Source organism: Psammomys obesus, unplaced genomic scaffold, assembly GCF_907164565.1.
Source record: "Psammomys obesus unplaced genomic scaffold, mPsaObe1.curated_primary_1811, whole genome shotgun sequence".
NCBI lineage: Eukaryota > Metazoa > Chordata > Mammalia > Rodentia > Muridae > Psammomys > Psammomys obesus.
Window position 1 is genome coordinate 12,266,290 of NW_026596234.1, and position 19,791 is coordinate 12,286,080.

At 52.4% G+C, this 19,791-nt stretch overlaps 1 protein-coding gene across 1 annotated transcript in view; it reads right to left on the reverse strand.

Moving 5' to 3' along the window:
• Eya2 (EYA transcriptional coactivator and phosphatase 2) overlaps positions 1 to 19,791 on the reverse strand; it is a 92,627-nt gene that overhangs the window by 66,282 nt on the left and 6,554 nt on the right. The window contains exons 2-4 of the mRNA XM_055596085.1: positions 16,771 to 16,816; positions 14,233 to 14,375; positions 13,264 to 13,380 (exon numbers count right to left, since the gene is read on the reverse strand). Coding sequence (XP_055452060.1) covers positions 13,264 to 13,380; positions 14,233 to 14,375; positions 16,771 to 16,816 — 306 coding nt within the window. The remainder of the gene's footprint in view (positions 1 to 13,263; positions 13,381 to 14,232; positions 14,376 to 16,770; positions 16,817 to 19,791) is intronic.

Genomic DNA, 19,791 nt, shown 5'->3' on the forward strand with positions numbered 1-19,791 from the left:
TGTTAGATGTGAGTGAGCACCAGAGGGCAGGGCAGTGCCCATCTCTTTTGTTCCCATTGCAGTGTCTGGTCATACTCCAACACGCAACCAGCCGGCCCTTGTTGCTGGAGCCTGTGACTGCGTGGGCTATATGGCAAGGGGAGCCGAGGCTGAAGATGGCATGGAGGTTGTTGTCAGCTGACCTTCAATTAGGGCAGTGCACCTGGATTACCTAGGTGAGTTTCATGGGGGTCACAGGGGCCTTAAAAGTGGCAGACAGGCCAGAGACATGGCCAATAGGTGAACACAGTAAGCTGAAGCAAGACAGACTTGCCCTGCTAACCTGCTATGCACACAGAGAGAGGACCCAAGCCTGGGCTCAGAGTCTAGCATCAACTCCAGGGCTCTGCCCTGGCTTGCTCTGTCAGCCTGCTCCACCCACAGCCAGAGTCCATATTCAGGGCTAGATCCCTCTTGGAAGGACGCAATTCATTCAACCTCAGGGACCTCCTCGGACTCCATGGGAAGACCTTTGGGGATGATTACCAACTTCTGCTGCAGCACAGCCCCCAGCCACATGGATCTCAGGTTAGGGAGACCCATGGGTCCCACGTCAGTACTGGAAGGTAGTAATGGCATCCACCAAAGGTGCCAGGACTGGTGCTCGCCTGAGGCGCAGCACCCAGGGAAATGGTTCTGCTTTGAACTGAGCCCTGATCTGTGCTTGGTCCCTGTCTCTTCAGATCCTCGGTGTGGCGCTGGTGAGGTAGACCACCGACACCTGTATCTCACAGTGTGGAAACCGAGGCCCTGAGAATGGTGGCAGCTGCTCAAGGGACTCACGAAGGGCAGAACTGAGGGGAAGTGAGGTGGACTCAGAGGCTCCACACTGAACCCCTAAACTTGCTTACCTGGGTGTTATGAGATCCTGGATGTGAAACTGGATTCCCACTAGAAGGGAATCACTATACAACTATTGCTTCAGGTTGAGCCAAGTTGTGCTACTGAGGGCGTCAGAGGCAAAACCACGTTCCTGTCTGTGTTGACCAAAACTAGCCCTATAGTGTGAGCCTACTGGAAAAAGTTATTTTAAACTCTGTAATTGAAAAGCTTCTCTTGGGATGAGCATAGAGGTGCACGCTTTTAATCTCAGCATTTCAGAAGCAGAGGCAGGTGGATTTCTGGGTTTGAGACTAGACTGTTCTACAGAGTGAGTTCTAGGACAGCTAGGGCTACACAGAGAAACCCTGTCTCAGGGGAGTGGTAGGGGAGGATGAGGCATTGGTTGACTTGAGGAGATGGATCAGTCAGAAAGTACATGCTGTGTAAATAGGATCTGAGTTCATTTCCCCAGACCTACATTGAAATAAAGAGAAAGAGACAGAAAGAGAGAAACAGACAGGTGCACATAGAGAGACACACACAGAGAGACACACAGAAACAGAGGAAGGATGGAAGAAGGAAGGAAGGAAGGAAGGAGCAAGCCCTGAACTCAATCTGCCCCGGCCCAGTGCTTCCTGGCCTGTTCTTGCCCTGCCCTGACTGCCCAGCCTTGTGACTTCCTTCCCGAGAGTTTCAGTTTTCTTATCTGCCAAGTGGGAACAGCTTATAGGCATTGAAGAGGGGACTAAGACCAGAGGGGTGAACCACGGCCAGAGCCTCAGCCTGGTCCCCTGCCTGGTCCAGGAAGCCCGAAGTGTATTCATTTGGTACCTGCCACTAAATTGGCCACTGACGGGTGGTGGTGTGATCAAAGCGGGTGACAGCTAAATGTTAAATAAATGCCAAGCATCAGGGCATAACCATGAATTGCAGTGGCCTCAGGGCTGACATTGGAGAAGAGGACAGAGGTGCGCACTGTGGGGATGTTCATTATGAATTTTTCCCCTGGGGGAGAAGTGGTGACGGCTAGAAGGGGCTGGTTTTAAAACAATAAAGTCAATTCGCTATGGTCTGCTTGGATATTTTGAGATCTTTGAAAGAGATACTGTGTGGCGCAGGAGGGGTTGGCTGGGACGCAGTCTATTTATCCAGTAAAGAGGGCGCCCTGACCTTCGCTGGCAGCGATGGCCTCTCAGCCTGAACTTGCCAGGTCTGGACAGCAGGGCTACCGCTGCCGGAGGCCGAGACGAATGATAGCCAGCTGCTGCCTGGCCCCCGGCAGCCTCCTCGGCCCCTCGCCTGGGTGGTTTCAATTTCTACAAAGACCAGGAGTCTTGGGGCCTGGACTCTTAGCCAGTTGCTGCTCAGCAAGAAAACTCCAGAGGAGGATGTTGGGGTTGACTCTGTGTCCCCGAGAAGACAGATTCGGGTCCTAGTCCTGGTACCCGTGAATGTGATCTCATTTGAAAGTGGCCTTCACATATGCAATGAAGTTAAAGGAGGCCACGGGATTAAGGTGTTCTATAAGAACAGGAAAACTTGGGTGCTGACCCTCAGGAAGGGTGCTGAGGGGGCTAGGGGGACAGAGGCAGAGACGGGTTGGAATGAAACGTTTGCAGAATCAAGGAGACTGTAAGGTGCCGGAGCTATCAGAGATCTGGGCAGCCAGGGACCGATTCGGACGCCTTCCCCACAGACTCTTGGCTGCCTGGAGAACAAAGGTGGTGAACTCACATTCTTTTATCCACAGACACAATTCTTCCCTGCTGTGTGGGTGTTCCATCCAATTCTTAGCAGGGACGGTGTCAAGGGTACACAGATGACCCAGGCTCTGAATTGTAAAACCTGGTCCCTGGGGAGTCAAGTCACCCCCGGTGAGGGTGATGGCTCTCTCCGAGCCCCTACCTCCCTGCCTGTGAAGGGAAGACCTTGCTAGATTCCTCAGTCTCACATGTCTCAACTTCACAAGTCCCTAGGGCCCTGACAAGGTCACCTTATTCCCAAGTCGATACCATTTCATCTTACTTCACATTTCCTTGTGTCCGTTTCGAACTCACATTTCCCTAAAGCTTCTCACTATAAAGCCATAATGCCATCACGGTGTTTACCCACAGACGCCGAAGAAGAAAACTGCAGAATGGGTACCATTCGGCCTTAATGATAAACACATGAAAAAGAAGAAATGATGCGGAAAACAAGTTTCCAGTCCTAGCAAAATAGTGTTGCCTGCGGAAGACCCCATACCTGGGACTTGCCCCTGTTTTATTAGAAATAAATATTGGCAGAGATTTAAAAGATACTGAAGACATGCTAGCTCCTGGAAGGGATTTCCAGTCTCACTTTCTAACGGAGACAGAAAGATCAGAAGAGACTAGACAGGGCCCAGCTTCCTCACCATGGGAACTAGTCCAGTTATAACTTTCACCTTCCACGCAAATAGCTCACTCAGGCCGTGATGGTGAGCTGCGGTAACAAGCATCCCCAGGAATCAGTTAGGACAGGCGATGGTGAGCTGCGGTAACAAACATCCCCTGAGTCTCTGTGGCTCACATACTACACACACAGACTTATTTCTTCTGCTCTCTGTCCACTAAGGGCTGGCAGGAGGCTTTGTTCGTTTGTACCCCTAGTAGACATCTGTTAAGGGAATGTCCCCTGTCAGAGTAGGGGGCGGGGACACTGTCAAGTGTCTCATTCTGGCCCTTGAACACTCTGGCCTGGAGGGATCTGGTCATCTCCATTCTAACCTCACTGCCACACTGGCCTCCCGCCTGTCCCTATACACTGACACACGAGAGGCCAGGAATGTTCTCTGGTTATTTTGTATGACTCAGTGGTGTGGACAGCGCTGGTGGGAGCTACAGCTGCTCTCCAGGCCCTGCTGGCACGGTGTGGGTATTGGGAGCTGGCACACTCGGCTTTGGCACCTGTTTGCATAAATAAAATGTTACTGGCAATTAGCCAGGCCTTGTTTCTGTGTGGTCCACAGCCTGAGATGGTTCCTGGCGGGATGTTGACAGAAAGGCTGCAGCCATCCTAGAAGTGCAGTGCCGAGGCGATGCTGTCTTAGGAGGCCTCTGCACCTGTTCCCTGCTCCAGAGGGTCCGAAGTACTCCCAGCAGCTGAGTCCTCAGTCACCACCAGGGAGACTCAGACAAAGACTACAAGGCCACAGACTTCCGCAAGCTCCTGGCTCGGGCTCACCGAGTGACGCTGGGTACCACTCAAGGCTTCAGATTTCACGGCTTCAAAGTTGGTGGAAGGAGTAGGGGCATGGGAAGATTAGAGAACATGCAGACACAGGCACACGCATGCACATGGACACAATACATCCATGTAGTGTGTGCATGCACGTGTACACACAGACACACACACACACACACACACACACACACACACACACACACATGTCCCCATTTTACACACTGACATTCCAGCATCTCTATGCTGGGCATCGGAATCCGGGACTCCACTGCCTCTTTCAGACCCTGCCTAGACCCCTGCCCATCTTTCCCAACATGCAACGCTGCCACGAGGGCTCAGCAACACTGGCAGGTCACCTGACACTGAGAGTGAGCAGCTGGAGCCTCAGTGAAGCAAATTCCTAGCATCTGGGCCTGGAGGACAGGCCCCTCCCCTGGCGCCGAGATGGGGCTCCCCTCTGGGTTATTTTCATCCTTGAGCCTGTCTTGGTTACGGGGGGGGGGGGTGTCACGAGGCCAGGGGAGCAGCCTGGACAAGTTTAAGGACCAAGCAGCCGGTGCGGACTCAGATGTGCGGCGGTGGGGGCTTTGCAGCCCTCCTGAGCAGCCAGACCCAGGGCTGCAGTTCATGGGAGCAGCGGAGGTGTGGCTGGGAGGGGTCTCCGGGTGCCACAAAGGGACACTTCCCCACATACACACATATGTCTGTACACACTGACTCACGTATCACATGAATACACACAGACATAGACCTGGGGGTTACAGGACCAGGGAATAGGAACACATGGGTGCTGTACCAATCCACATTTCAGCAGAGTAGGAATTTCTGGAGCAGAAAAACAGAGACTGTGGGTTTCAGAGGAGGTTAAAAAAAAATCAGTGTGGGCGAAACAGTCACCTCAGTGGGGAGCCATGGGAGAGTGAGGTGGGAAGAGAGGGTGCGCCAACAGTGACACCAGCAGCTTCTGCTGACCAAACAATGACTTCATCCCAGGACCGTCCTCAGCCCCAGCCCACAGCACCCAGCCCACAGCAGAACCAGTTCCCCAGAGAACACCATCCAGCCTGAGAGCCAGGGTCTGCCTGAAGCTGTGTGCCAGCAAGCAACAGGACTGGGGTACCAAATCATCTAGCTCTCTCTGCTCAGTGCCAAGAAACCAGAGCAGACTAAGATGGCTCTTGGAAATCAGCTACAGATGACCTCCTGCACGCGCTATCCAATTGAAAAAAATGAGACGTTTAGCAAGATAGCGTGTTCAAACACAAAATTTTACCCTCCTCGCCCCCCCCCCCCCCAAGGCCAAAGACAGGTTTAAATTGATCTTCTGCTGTCTCCTCACCCTACAGTGGTCACGTAGCCTCTGAGATGCAAGCCAGGTCACCTCCTCTGTCTTACAATTCTGATGGCTTTTCGATGATCCAGGGGCCAAATCCCAAACCAGCTGCCCACCAGGCTCTGCTAGGCCTGGCCTCAACTACCCTCTGGCCGCTGCTCTCTCAGCCTCTGGACTCCTTGTGATTTTCTATAACCCCCCCCACCCCCTTTCCTCTCGGACAACTCTCTTCCTCCCCGGGTTGTGCTCCCTGGAGCACACACATGACACCTTCCTGGCTGTTGTGCTCTGACCTCTGCACCCCCAGTTTGTATAATGAGGTTCACCCCTAGGGTGACTGTATTTGGTGAGGGGGACTCTAGGGAGATGCTGGGGTCAGCTGAAGTCACAAGTGTCATCAGGTCAAACCTGTGTCCTTATAAGAATAAGAGTGATCATTCTCCAAGCCCGTGCAGAGGAAAGGCCCGGCAGAGAGGTGGCCCATCCAAGAGAGCCTTAGCAGCCATCAAACGTGTAGCGTCTGAGACTTCCAGACTTCTGACCGCAGGCTCAAAAGTGTATCTTCTAAATTACTTCATTTTAACAAATTTTATATTAAGAACATTTTGTCCGATTTAAAAATATATGTAAGCAAGGGCTGAGGAGATGGCTCAGTTGGTAAAGTGCTTTCCACACAAGCACGGGGATCTGAGTGCAATCCACAGAATCCACGCAAAAAGCTAGAGGTGTGGCACACTCTAGTGACCCCAGCACTGGGGAGCGAGACAGGACAGTTCTCGGGGCTTGCTGGCCAGCTGGTCTACCTAGATCAGTGAGCCTTGGGCCAATGAGAGACCCTGTCTCAACAAAGCAAAGCAAAGCAAAGCAACGAGGTGGACAGCTACCAAGGAAGAAAGCTGGAGGTTGACCTCTGACCTCCACAGGTATGATCGTTCATCTTCCCATGCAGATTACATAAGCTGGTTAAATGGCATATAAATTCGGTGTCAAGATTACACAGAACCTTCTAAAATGTTTGTTATGAGAAGGGGCATTGGTTGTGATGGGGATAAAGGCCACCCATGTCTAGTTCAATGTCCAAGTTGGCTCCCCACTTTCAGGCCCCACTTGTTATCTAGGAGGAGTTGGCCTGCCTTCCTTCCTTCCTTCTTCTCTCTTTTTCTTGATAGGGTCTCACACATCCCAGACTGATCGTGAACTCACTATCTAGCTGAGGGTAGCCTTGGATTTCTGATCCTCCTCCCTCTATCTCCTGAGTGCTGGGACTCCTTATGCCGATCTCGGGATAGGCTGCAGCATAGCTCCCTGCACAAGGACTCTGCTCTACCACCTCCCCGTCCCCCATTAAATATTCTTGATCAGGAACGTCCTTAAAATACATTCCTGATATTTTGTTTGTTATCTGAAAATGTGGGACAATGGCATCAGCTTTCACGGATTAGGGGTCCACCCCCGGCCTAGGGTCTGGGCACCCAAGCCCTATTCAAGGCCCCATCCAGGTGTCCAGGGGCCTGGTGAGGATGCTGTGCCGTCTACAGGCAATCACCATCTCCACACATCCTCACGAAGCTATCCCATGGATAGCATTGTGGTAGGCCAGAGAACATGGGATCTCCTGAAAGGATACCAGGCCCACCGGCAAGGCTCCAGCTGATGACCTCCTCCTACTGTAACTGAGCACCCTCCCCAAGGCCTGTCTCCAGATCCCTCCCCCTAGGGTGGGCCCTTCAACACATGTCTGTGGAAGGATACAGCCCCGTCCATCGCACATACAACGACCTGCTCACCTCCCCTAGCATTAGCTGGGGTGAGAGCTAGCCTCTACACTTCCCTTAGAAGCTGGGTGGGCTTATGCTGGGGGGTTGGCTCAAGGGGGAAAGTGCTTGCTGCAGGAAGACCCAAGTTCAGATCCCAGAGCCCACTCACATAGGAGGCACAGACAAGAGTTTACGATCATGGGCTAGGTCCAGTATACACAGTGGTTAACAAGACATCATGTCGTCAATAAGGTGAGGGCTAGGGCTGAAACTGGAGGTTGTTCACAGACTTCCACATGTATGTTATAACATGCAAACACTCATTCTCACACACACAAACACATACATAGATCACACACACACAAAGACATGCACACAAAAGATGAAAAACAAGGAGTGGGAGGAGGTGGTGGAGGAGGAGGTGGAAGAGAAAGAGGAGGAGATGGAGGAGAAAGAAGAAGAGGGGAGTTGGGGGAGGAGGAGGGGAGGAAGGAGGGAGAGGAGGGGAAAGCAGCAACAGCAGCAACAGGAGCTGGTTTTGGTGCCACAGGATTATAATCCTAACTGTCTAGGAGGATCATGAATTTAAGGCCTTAAATAAGATCTTGTCTCTAAGTAAGAATGTATTTTTAAGAAAAGGGTTGCAGGCAGAACTCAGGGGCAGGGCCTGTGCTTAGATGCACAAGGCCTTGGGTTCAACTCGCTATACCACAAACAAGAACCCCCCTCTCTCAGAGCTGGCTTGCCCAATTCAGTAGCCATGCTGACACCATAATTAATCAAAATTAAACAGCAGTGAAAAGCCATTTCCTCCATTGTCCTGGCCACACTTCAAGAGCCTGGCAGCAGCGTGGCTAGTGACCACTGTTGTGGGTCAGTATTTTATTATGAGTTGTCAGCTGAGCTTGCTCCTGTTCCCCAGGCAAACCTTTCATCCCTCCTCCAGCCCCAGGGGTTTGCAACCAATCAGAGTCTGTATATAATCGGAGAGGACCCAGGCCCTTGATGTCCAGGTGTCCTAAAATGCGAGGACACTAGCCAGAAGTAAGACAGAGGGCTGGCCAACCTGTGAAGGTGAGCACCGGGGGGGGTGGGTGGGGGGGGAGGGGAGGTGGGGCTGGGGCCAAGGTGACACCTGCTGGCACCTCGGTGGTGTGCAGTTGCTGACTCACACCTGGAAACCCAACCTTGGGCCAGCAGGGTTCAGCTGCCAAGCCTGGCTTCTGACCCGCCCGCCCAGGGGAGATCAGGCTGACTCTGCCTGCTCAGAACTGGCTGGGCCAGGGCAGCCTGCTGCTGCCACTACCAAGGTGAAACAGAACCTGCTCCACTTAGCCAGGAGGGGGGTGGGGGCCACTGGACCCAGCCCTAGCTGTGACCACCTGCCATGAGGTTCACCAGGACAGGCCTTTCCCTCTGCCCTACCTGCCCTACCCCACACTCTGACTGCCACATAGCTTGTGATTTGCTTCGTCCATTTCTGCTCCAAGGTCTTGTGGTTTTCCGGAAAACACGATTGCAAGAGGAGATGGGACGGTCATCCGTGCGCACCTATCTAATGCAGCCAGGCGCTCCCCAAGATAGTGCTAAAAACAGCTGCCAACAGAAAACAAGGGCAGCCTGCGCTCAGGCTGGGGACACGGCCCAGTCAGTTAAGCACTTTCTGTGCCAGTGTGAAGGCTTGAGTCAGGTCCCAGCACCAATTAAAAAAAGCCTGGTGGTGTGCCTGGAGTGGCAGCACTGGCAATGAAGACAGGCGGAACCGGGGGGGGGACCCTCAGCCAGTGTCAGGCTCCAAACTGACAAGTCCCACATTCAGTGAGACTCTGCTCAAAAAATAAGGTGGGGAGCAAGACAGCAAGACACTCAAAGCTGAACTCTGGTCTCCACACAGGTCTATGTGTGAACATGTACACACGCACACACACGCACACACACACACACATACACACATACTCACACCACAGGCTGGTGAAGGTATTTTGATTGATGGGAGAACGGCGAGTGTGCACCCTGACAAGGGCAAGAGGCTCAAGGTCTGGAAAGAATAAGATTTCTCAAAACAGCGAGAGGAGCTGGGCATGGTGGTACACGCCTGGAACCCCAGCACTCAGTGAGGCAGAGGCAGGCGGATCTCTGTGAGTTTGAGGCCAGCCTGGTCTACAAAGCGAGTCCAGGACAAGCCCAGTGCATATGATAGCATCCACATCTGTGAGGCTGGCACAGTCATGATGGAAAACGTTACAAATGGCACTTTCCTGTGGGACTTCCACTCTTGGCCAGGCCTGATGCACAAAGGGCGTTTATCCTGCTGATTGACAGAATTTGAAAATGCCACTTCCCAGTCATTGAGGATAAGGCAATCAGGGCGGTGACCCTAGCTGGACCTGAAGCGAATGGCAAATACACGGTGCCCTTTTCAGGATGGGCACCTGGGTGGAGCAGAATCTGCAGGAAGCATTGTGGCCCAGATTTATGGGGTGGAAGGCCAAGGTGAAAGCGCCAGGCTGAGGGCTCTGTAGATTGTCTATGGATAGTTTCTCCTCAGAGGCCATTTTTAGGGGCAAGGAAACTACCCAGGTAAGGAGGAGGAAGCAGCTTCCAGAGCTTTCAGAGTAGAATTCCTGATCCACCCACCGCAGAGCGAGCTTACCATTCACAGACAGTGGGTAGAACACCCTGGAAGGTTGGCCTCAGTGGGGCCAACGTGCTGGTCTCAAAGTTGCTTTGGAGCTAGCTCAGGCTGACCTTCAGGCTTTGGTCCTCCTACCTCTTTCTCCCCTGTGCTAGGATGACATGTGTGAGCCAGTGTGCCCTGTGTGTGTCAAGCTGAGGATGGAACCCAGAGCTTCTTGCACCCTAGCAAACACTCCTTAGTCACACCGTTTACATCCTCTGTGTCAGTCCCTCCTGGAGAGAGACCCCCGAACTCACCAGGCAGGCTAGGCTGGCTGGCCAGGGAACCCTGGAGGTCCACTGCCTCTGCCTCCTCAGCACTGTATGAATGTGGGTTCTGGGGAGATCAAACTCAGGGCCTCACACTTGTGAGGCAGCCACCATATCAACCGAGCCGTCTCCCCAGCCCAGAAAGAATTCTTCGAAGAAGTACTAGCTGGAAACTGCAAATCCCCAAAACAGAGAGAGTGCAGTGAACTCGGGGCACAAGAGTCAAGAAGAGGGTTGCATGATGGCCCCTGAGCACACAAGCCTGCAGTGAAGAGAGACTCCAAGTGCAAAGGAACTTGGTCACGACCATTGCCATGAGAACGGCATCTAACAGACTATTAATAGTGCTTATGTCTGCATAAGAAGGTCTGTGTGGGTTCTCAGGCACTCAACAAGTGGCCTGAGGTTAGGACACTGGGTAGGTCCAGGGCCAAGGTGGGAGAAAATGTTTACAGATGTTTGAACATTTAGCCTGCTCCCAAAATTGATATGAAAGAGTGACAGCTTCTAATGAATCTTTTATTACCCTTATTACCAGAAGAATCTAGTAGAGGAAGAGATGGCTGTCTTTTTTTTTTTTTCCCCCTCTTAGGCCAGGAATTGAACCTGGGTCCTTATATACAATGATCAAGTGCTCTGACACCGAGCCACAGCCCTCAGAAGTACGGGGTGTCCTTTTGGAATGCTGACAACATTGAGGGATCATTGGTGATGGTTGCACAGCCTCGTAAATGCACTGAACTAAACATTCTCAAAGGGTAAAGCTTATAGAGTGTGGATTTATATCTCAGCAAGAAATAAACAAATTAAAATGAAGAAACAGACCTGATAAGAACAAAGACTACATTTGGTTTCAACCCAGTCAGAATGGCAGCCATCAAGAAAAGCACAGCAAGGGTACATGTAAGCAGAGACTGTATACATAATAAATAAATACATTAAAAAAAAAAAGAAAACAAGAAAAGCACAGAAAAGGTTGGCCAGGATGTGGGGGAAGAACCTTGGTTCATTGCTGGAGGTGTAAACAAGGTGTAAACACCCACAACAAAAATCAGTGTGGAAGGGGCTGGGAGAGGAAGGGGAGACATGGCTGTCCCAATGCTTGCCACATTGTTGCAGTGCCTCAGTTTACCAATCCATAGAGTGATGGGATGGTCCTATTTCTGTCCCGTGTACGTTTATGAAATCATGACTTTCAGTTCTTAGCAAGGAACCCTGGCTTCTCATCACAGAATGATGCTAGGTTAGCCCTACTGACATCCTTTGCTTACTCTCAGCCATCCTAGCATTTCCCTTATGTCTCTCTCTCTCTCTCTCTCTCTCTCTCTCTCTCTCTCTCTCTCTCTCTCAGAATGAAGTCCCATAACCATCTGAAACACACTATCATTTGAGAGTTTATCCCTTCTCTGGGACAACTCCGGGCAGAGAAATGTTGACAGGAGGGTGTGAGCTCTATGGGTTTGTGTTCGAAAAGGAGGAGGCGGGTCCTTCCTGACAGTTGTCAGTGTCCAGCTCAGAGCAGCTATCAGGAAGTCCAGTCACAGCCACATATGGCGGCCTTGAGAACCATGAGCGTCCCCCAGTTGGCGGGAAATGAGCAGGAAATGCTTTCGGTTTGTGAAGGGCTCATGACGATTGAGGTGAGGCGGGGCCCACACCTGAGTCCCTTCACTGTGCTGAGTGCAGGACAGGATGCTGTGGGCTCACGTGCCTGGGCTGGAGAATGCCAGGCGTCTATCGCACTGCCTGGGTCACATGACCTGGCTTGAGTTACTGTCTTACAGTAACTCAGGAAGCCCTGGGTTCTCCACCTAACAGAGGAGCAATGGCAGCGTCTTTGTCATAGGGCAGCTGTGTTCATCTAGGGGATGGACGTGTTGATTCTTGTTCCTCTGGTCACGTCCTTCATGATATGACCAGACTCAGAGAGGACACTGGCAGGATGTCAGAGACCATAGCAGAAGCAGAGGAGGAAGGAGATGTAGCAGTCAAAGCCAAGGGCTAGGGGTGGAGGGCGGAGGCTGGAACGAGAGCCCACCATTTCCTACTGAATGCAAGGTGAGATCCAAGGTTCTTGTCCTGACACTGGCCAAACTGGTCATTCCCTCGACCCCTCAGTTTCTTCTTCTGTGTGGGTCCAATGACTGTCTAAATACTTCAGAGAGTGGTGACGGCTGTATGCCATCCCCACCTGGCACCCACTAGGTGCTGGGGACAAAGCTCCTGGCGGGATTGTCTGCCTGGCTGTGACTGTTCACCACCCACTTTCTCCACATGCCATGAAGACATTTGTATAGCCCTTAATGAAACAGACAAGGCGAAGCGGCCACACTCCCCGGTAGCCACTTCCAGTACAAGCGTGCCCGCCCAGTCCCCATCATGTCCCCCTGATGGTTTCCAGGGGGGAAAGCACCAGAATGAAGATCCCCAGAGTCACTGCCCATGCAGCAGCCCCAAGTGCCACCTGGGACAAGCAGAGAAGGAGCCCAGGGAGGGGCAGAGAGGGGAAAGAGAGTCCAGGGTTGCCCAGAAGGTCCTACAGTCCCGTGGGGGCTGCAGGAGCACCTACAGGGCACCTGGCACGGAGTCTGTTTCCCTGTGTGCCCATTACTCTCTGCACGGCCTTTCTCCGAGTCCCGACAATGGACTCGCTTGAGCCAACATGGCTGCATAGACCTCAGGTTCCTGCTCCCTCTCTGAGGCGCCCTTCCCGGGGACCCTCCCAGTCTGTCCCGGCATTGGCATCTGGGTTCTGTTCCTTAGCCACATCGACATAGTCCTGGCTGTTCCCTCTGCTTGGGGTGCTCTTGTCCGGTGTACACTCCAGCACCGCCTCACCCTTGTCTTTATTCGGTCTCCCAGACTGTCCCTCCTCTCCCCTGGCCTGTCAGCTGCTTGCCAGCTCTGTGTCGATACCATGCTGTTACATCATGCTCAACTTTTGGCAGGACTACCGTCTAATCTGCTGGCTTGTGTATTCTCCATCTCTGCCTGGGCAAGGGGATGCCCCCCAGGGCAGAACTCCCATTTTGTCCATCATCTAAGATGGAACTTGGCACACAGTAGGCACTCTGGAAGTCTGGTAAGTGGGTGAATGAATGGATGGGCGTGCAACCTGGGGCACCCCAGACAGTGGCAGGGAGGGCAGGGCGCCACACTCACTGTGCACTGGGTAGGGGTAGGGGCTCTGTCCAGCAGGCGCGGTGCTGAAGCCTGGTCCATAGCTCAGGAACCCGCTCTGGCTGGGGGAGTGATTCAAACTGTCTTCTGTCTTGATGCCTATGAAGGAGACGGAAGCACCAAAAACACATGGTTAGAACCCTTCCCTGTCATCCGCAGTGTTCTCATCAGCTTCTAAACCAGAACTTTAGAGGCGCTAGAGTCAGCTTGTATACAAGCTTGGTGTGTGTGTGTGTGTGTGTGTGTGTGTGTGTGTGTGTGTGTGTTTGAGATAAGGTCTCTTGCATCCCAGGCTTGCCTTGAATTTATTACATAGCAACAATTATCTTGAACTTCTGATTCTCCTGCCTTCATTCCCCAAGTGCTTCAGGCTCTCTGTTTGGGGGACTTGCAGCTTAAAGGTGCTTAGGGCCATGCCTGTCATTGTAGTGGAGGGGCTTGCTGACCCTGAAGCCCCCACCGTGGGAAACAGGTGGGTTCTTGATGTCATTTGAGCACCTGAAACCAGTGACATAACACTTTTCTGCTCTGAGGTGCTGATGGTTAAGGTCTCCAAGCACCCTTCCCCACCCCTGCACCTTCAGTCTCTCCCACTGCACTTCAAGAGAGCTGTTCCTCCCTATACATAACCTGTGAGCCACATCCTCCTTAGCTCCCTCATCGCGTCTCCTGTCCTTGCACTAAGCATTGTCACATGACTTAGTTTGACAATGACCAACGTGGGCTCCTTCGGAGAGTGCTGAGAAGTGTGAAGTCTCTGCTTTTCAAAGGCCAAAGCTGATGGTCTTGCAAATAAAAGAGGCCCGCTGACACAGGCTGGAAGAATCTCCAGCCATGCTCTTTCACTTTTATGTTAAAATCAACCTAGCTGCATCTATCATTGTGCGCCGAGGCATGAAGGGACCGCAGTGTTGGGGGTACAGGGGACGTAAGGCCTCGCTTGATACTCACTGTAAGGGGGGATTCCGTAGGCTTGTCCTGGAGTCGGGTATGCTGTATAAGGTGGTGCCTGCTGGATGCCTGCGCTGTACTGTGTCTGCCCATAGGCTGCCATGGCTGTGGAGGACTGGCCAGGAGGGACACGTGGGTGAGGCCTGGTGGAAGGAGAGATGGTTAAGTCTCCCAGTCCAGCCCAGCATCTCTCCCCCGCATGCTGGGATGTCCCACCATTCTTTTTTCCCTTGGGGATTATGCTTTCTAGAGCAAAAGCAACGTTCGTACACATCACATCTCATTTTGCTTTCTTTCCTCTAGAACCCAAGAAGATATGTTTGCCATCTTCTGTGCAGTCAGATTCTACCCTGGGTCAGGGCTCTATCTAACAAGATGCAGGTGGGCGTGCTGTAAGCTGCTGCCTGCGGCCGGCCCTCCTTCTCCTCTCTTTGGGCAGCAGTGGAGAAGTCACTTGCAGTAGCAAAGCTATAACCCAGAAGACGCTGGATCCCTGTTAACACAGCATGGGAAAGCCTTCTCGAGAGTGCTACCAGGTCCACATCAGACTTCCCATGGGAAACATAAAGCCATTATTCATTACTGTGGCCAGCCTGATTATCTGTCTTTGCATATGGACTTGTGTGTAGGTGTGCCTGCACACGCATGAAGGCTGCAGTGTGACACACGGTATCTTCCCTTACCGCTTCCCACCTTAGCTTTTGAGACAGTGTCTCTCCTCAACTCAGGATCCAGAGACCAAATACCAAATGTCTTCACTCTACCGGCCTCTCTAGATTCAAAGCTGGCTGAACATGATGTCCCCATGTACTTGGGCCTCTATGAACATGGCTGGGAGGACGACGCTGGGCTGGCCTTCTTGTCAAATCCTTCAGCTAAAATCTGTCTACTTCAAATGTATCTTTTAGGCAGACAAGATAACCCTCTGGGTTTTCCTTGGTCTGAAGCTTCATTCTATTCAGGTGTGAATGGAATGAAAACGGGTACAAAGTCCCAAATAAATGTAATCTGCTTTCTAGAAGGTTCCACTGGAGACCCCAGGATGGGGTCTAGAAAGTGTTCAACCAGCCACTGTTGCAGCTCTGTGCACGCCTCTGGTGCAGTCAGTGGTTCTGTGAGGTTTTGTGAGGTGGACCCTCCTGCTGGGCAGAGGTCCTTATTTGATAGAGTTCACATCCTGCCTCTCCATAAGGCAGTTCAAGATGGGAATCCATGCCTGTCAACTCCAGTGTCCGGCTCAAAGCCCACTGAAGAGACTTGGATTAAACCGGGGCTCAGGTTAAAAACCCAGAGAAATGTGGACTGGGGAAGTGGTTCAGTGGGCGAAATAACAAGGATCTGAGTCCTGATTCCTAGGACCCACAGACAAAGCAAGACGGTGTGAAACACGTCTGTAGTTCCAGCACAGGCGAAGCGGGGACTGGAGCTCACTGGCCAGCCAGCTTTGTTGAGTCTCTGTGCTCTAGGCTCAGCGAGAGGCTCTGGCCCAGGGAGACACCTCTGTCTCTGTGCTCTGTCCTCTACACCAATGCATTTGCACTCACACACGCACACACTCACATGACCGCACACACGTGCACACCCCACCCCACAGCTCACACCTCCCACAAACCCTATAACCCTACTTCACACACTTACATCTCACCCTCCACATCACACACACACACACACACACACACACACGCACACGCACACGCACACAGCCACATACCTCGCTGTTCCACACACCACACACCTTACGTGTTCCACATCCTCTGTGTGTAACACACCTATAGGAAGAACAGTGCCACCCTCCAACCTGAGGAAACGGCCCGGGAAGCTTTACTGGGTTCAGCGGCTGCCAACACCACAACCTCTTCCTGAGAAAGAAGCAGCCCTCGCCAAGGCCCTCACCGAGGCCTCTCTGTGGTACTCAGAGAGGGAAATTTCTGCCTGAGGATTCTTGTCTCCCCGGTAGACTGGGAGCCCTTCTGAGGCAGGGCTATGCCCCCTCCTCTCTCATCCGTGGGCTTTGGGACTGAGGAGTCCCAGGTGACTGTTGAAGCCAGAAGAACGGAACAAGTGAAGGATGAAGAAACAGGAGGCAGGGAGACGGTGTGGGAGGGAAACAGCAGGAAGAGGAAAAGGAGGGGAGGTGGAGGTGGGGGAGGAAGGGAGGAGGAAGGAGGGGATACAGAGGCAGGGGAGGAGAAAGGGAAGGGGAGAGAGGAGTCTAAACAGGGAAAGGGAAGAATGAAAAAAAAAGCAAACTCCAGAAAGAAGAGCACAGCAGACGACGCTGAAAGCACCTTCTAAGCAACTGACATATCCATTCACTTTGTGGGACAGCTCGCTCGATGGTCCCCTTTCCTAGATGAGGAAACTGAGGTTCAGGCAGTCAGCTTATCTGTGTAAGGCCAGCTAGCTGTGTCCATGCTGGCATTCCTATTTTGGGGTAAGTAATTCCAGAGTATGCCACTCCCACCCCAGCCTCCAACCTCTGAAGAAGAGAAAGAGTAAGAAGTAAGATAAAAAGGGGGATGTGGCCCAAATACTCACTTGGCAGAGACCTGAGGCGCACTCAGAGAGGCCACTTTGGTGATGCCTGGAGAGACAAAGAAACACGTGAAGGTTTAGCTCCCGAGGCCACGTTCATCACAGACCGTGACTTCAGACAGAGGCTTGAAGAGAGGTGTCGGTAGGGACTTTCTCAGAGACAGGGCGCTGAAGTGCTGTCCCCTTAGCCTGCTCACGACACTCTGGGTGCCCCTACTCCCCAGGTACGGCAGGGAGGCAGGCACAGAAAACACAGAGAGCATCTGGGAACGTCATGTAGAATCCACGCCACCCCGCATGCTGCACAGGTCAGGAGTCAGAAAGTGTGTGCCGGGGTCACATGACCACAGCGGGCAATCAGGAGCTGCAGGATGAAGGCAGAGGCCGGCCCCAAGCATGAGCTGCTTCTTCCTCCCTTTCCTCTACCTCCTCTTCTTCCGTCTTCCTAGTCTTCTCCCCTCTCTGTTCTCCTCTTCCTCCTCTTCTTCCTTCTCTGTCTTTTCTTCCTCTCCTCCCCCTCTTCCTCCTCTTCCTCCTCTCCCTCTCTTTACCCTTCCCCCTCCTCTTATTTTTGTGCAGGTGCAAATGTGTGTACTCACAGAGACCAGAGGACGACCTCAGGAGCCGTTCACTTTGGTTTTTGAGACAGGGTTTCCTATTGGCCTGGGACGAACGGACTCCAGTAGGCCGTCTACCCAGCAAGCCCCTAGGCATCCCCCTGCTTCCACCTCTCCACTGCTGGGATTATAAAGCACACACCTTGCCCAGGATTTTTACCTGGGTCCTGGGGGTTAAATTCAGGTCCTTACCCATGGCAAGCGCTCTACAGACATGTCCCCAGGCCGGATATGACCTGCTGACACTACCTTCCTGTTTCTCCCTCTCCAGTTCTAATTTGTGGGTTTCAGGTCAGGCTAGCTCCAGCACATCCAAGGAAGGCACTTCTTAGCTCACACTGAGATCCTGGCACAAACGTCCTGTGTCACATTCCTGGACACCTGGCAGCTCTCCTGGGGAACAGCTACTGGTGATGATGAAAAGCGACAGACCCAGCCGGGAGAGCTATTTTCTAGGGTGTATTGATCTGGGTGCTTCTCTGGGGGTATTTTTGAGCTTCATCATTTCAAACAATACAACTCCTTGTCTTCAGGCATGGGTGAACTCTGGATGGGGACTGGACATACTCAACCACGGAGTTACTCTTCAAGTCCACTGACTTGGAGCTTCCCTCCAACTCCCTCACTTCACTCTGGGACCTGGTAGCCTCCTCTGCTTCCAGACACAGAAACTTCTCCTACTTGAAAGCATGAGATGCTATCCACCTTTTACCCAGCATTCCCTTTGTGCCAAGCTTCCTGCCAACCACTTTCTCTGCACGGATGATTTCAATTCCTGGGTGAAGAGCCGGAGGCTGGAGAGTGAATCAGTCCAGGCCAATGATCTGAACCCAGGTGGTCCAGCCTTGTGGCCTGTCTCCACCATGACTCTTAGGCCGAGCAGCAGCCACCAGCCTACCTGCAGCAAGTACTCTCTTGGGAGTTGACTGTGGGCCAGGCCCAGCGGGAATGGCTTAGACACGGGGTCTCATTTAATCCTCACTCTAGGACCACGAGGCCGGCAAGCCCATCTTCCTCCCACCCTCTGAATCTGAACCCAAGGGCTACATGAGCCTGATCTCTGCAGTCAAGTCTCCCCTGCTCTGCTGAGTCTCCTTGACCTTAATGTAGAGTCACAGCTGGGCTCAGACACACAGAACTGGTGTGACTACACATGGGTCAGCACACGCTGGTCACGGTAAGAAAGACCTGTGTTCAGCTTGGCTCCACTTATGGATGTGTGTGTGTGTGTGTGTGTGTGTGTGTGTGTGTGTGTGTTTATGGGTGGAGTGATGATAAAAGGTATACTATTTACATACCACACTTAAAAACCCAACAAAGTTAGACCAGCATTGGCTCACTGCCAAGAAGAGTTGGCACCCGCTTGCCTCCCGACACATCTCTTGAGCCTGAGGTCTTGGCCCCAGGCAGGCCCCAACATGGCCTCCTTTCTAGTCTCCCAGGACCAAGAACCACTTGTCTCTGTCTGAAGCAGCCAGTCTCTCTGCTTAAGAATGCAGAGCAAATTCAGAAATCACGGAATTAAACCCTTTTAATATTTTCATTAGTAAATATGCAAATCTATCTGCAAACGCTCCCTAAAGCGGAACCCACGGAAATACTGCTGCGGGCTCCCGTTAGCTCGCTGTGCCAGGCATTTGAGATGAGTGTCTCTCCTTCTGGTTGCCACAGAGTGATTGTCAGGGCAGCTTTGCTGAGGCTTCCTCACCTCCACCTCCTCCCTGAACCCTTCAGTCACCTGCTGCTCCGCTCCCCACGAGGCCAGGCCTCCCAGCTCTTCTGTTCTTCATCATTTCCGTTGCTACCCAGCCAGGAGATATGAGCACCTGGGAATGCAGTGTGCTTTTTCTCTGGCAGACTATGCTTTTGAGAACAGCTTTTAACCTCTTTCCTCCTGTATCACATTTAAATGTGCCACACTGAGGATTAAGAAGGTAGAGCAGGCTCCTTCCCTTTTCCTTTCTCCCCGTGTTCCTCCTGGCTAAGACGGGACGGACTTCCCTGATTGTTGGCTTGTGTCGGGGGGGGGGTGTTGGCATGCGACTCCATGTAGGTCAGAGATTCTGGATTGTATAGGAAGGTGGCCAGGCCTTCACTGGGGACAGAGCAGAACCCTCCATCTCCAAGCTGTGTTCCTGCTGCGCTGCTCACTCTACATTTGTTGCAGCCAAACGTCTGGGACGTGGCTTGCTAAAAGGTCATTGTGGATGAGGCTAGCCCAGGGTGGCAGCCGAAGACACAGGCAATGCTGTGCCAGTCCTACAGGAGGTGACCTGGCCTCCATGAAGCTTGGGTGCTCTTCCCATGTGGGGTGCTCAGTTTACTACTTCTGTCTTTTTTTCTTTCCTTTTAAAAGTCTTTGTGTGTGTGTGTGTGTGTGTGTGTGTGTGTGTGTGTGTGTGTGTGT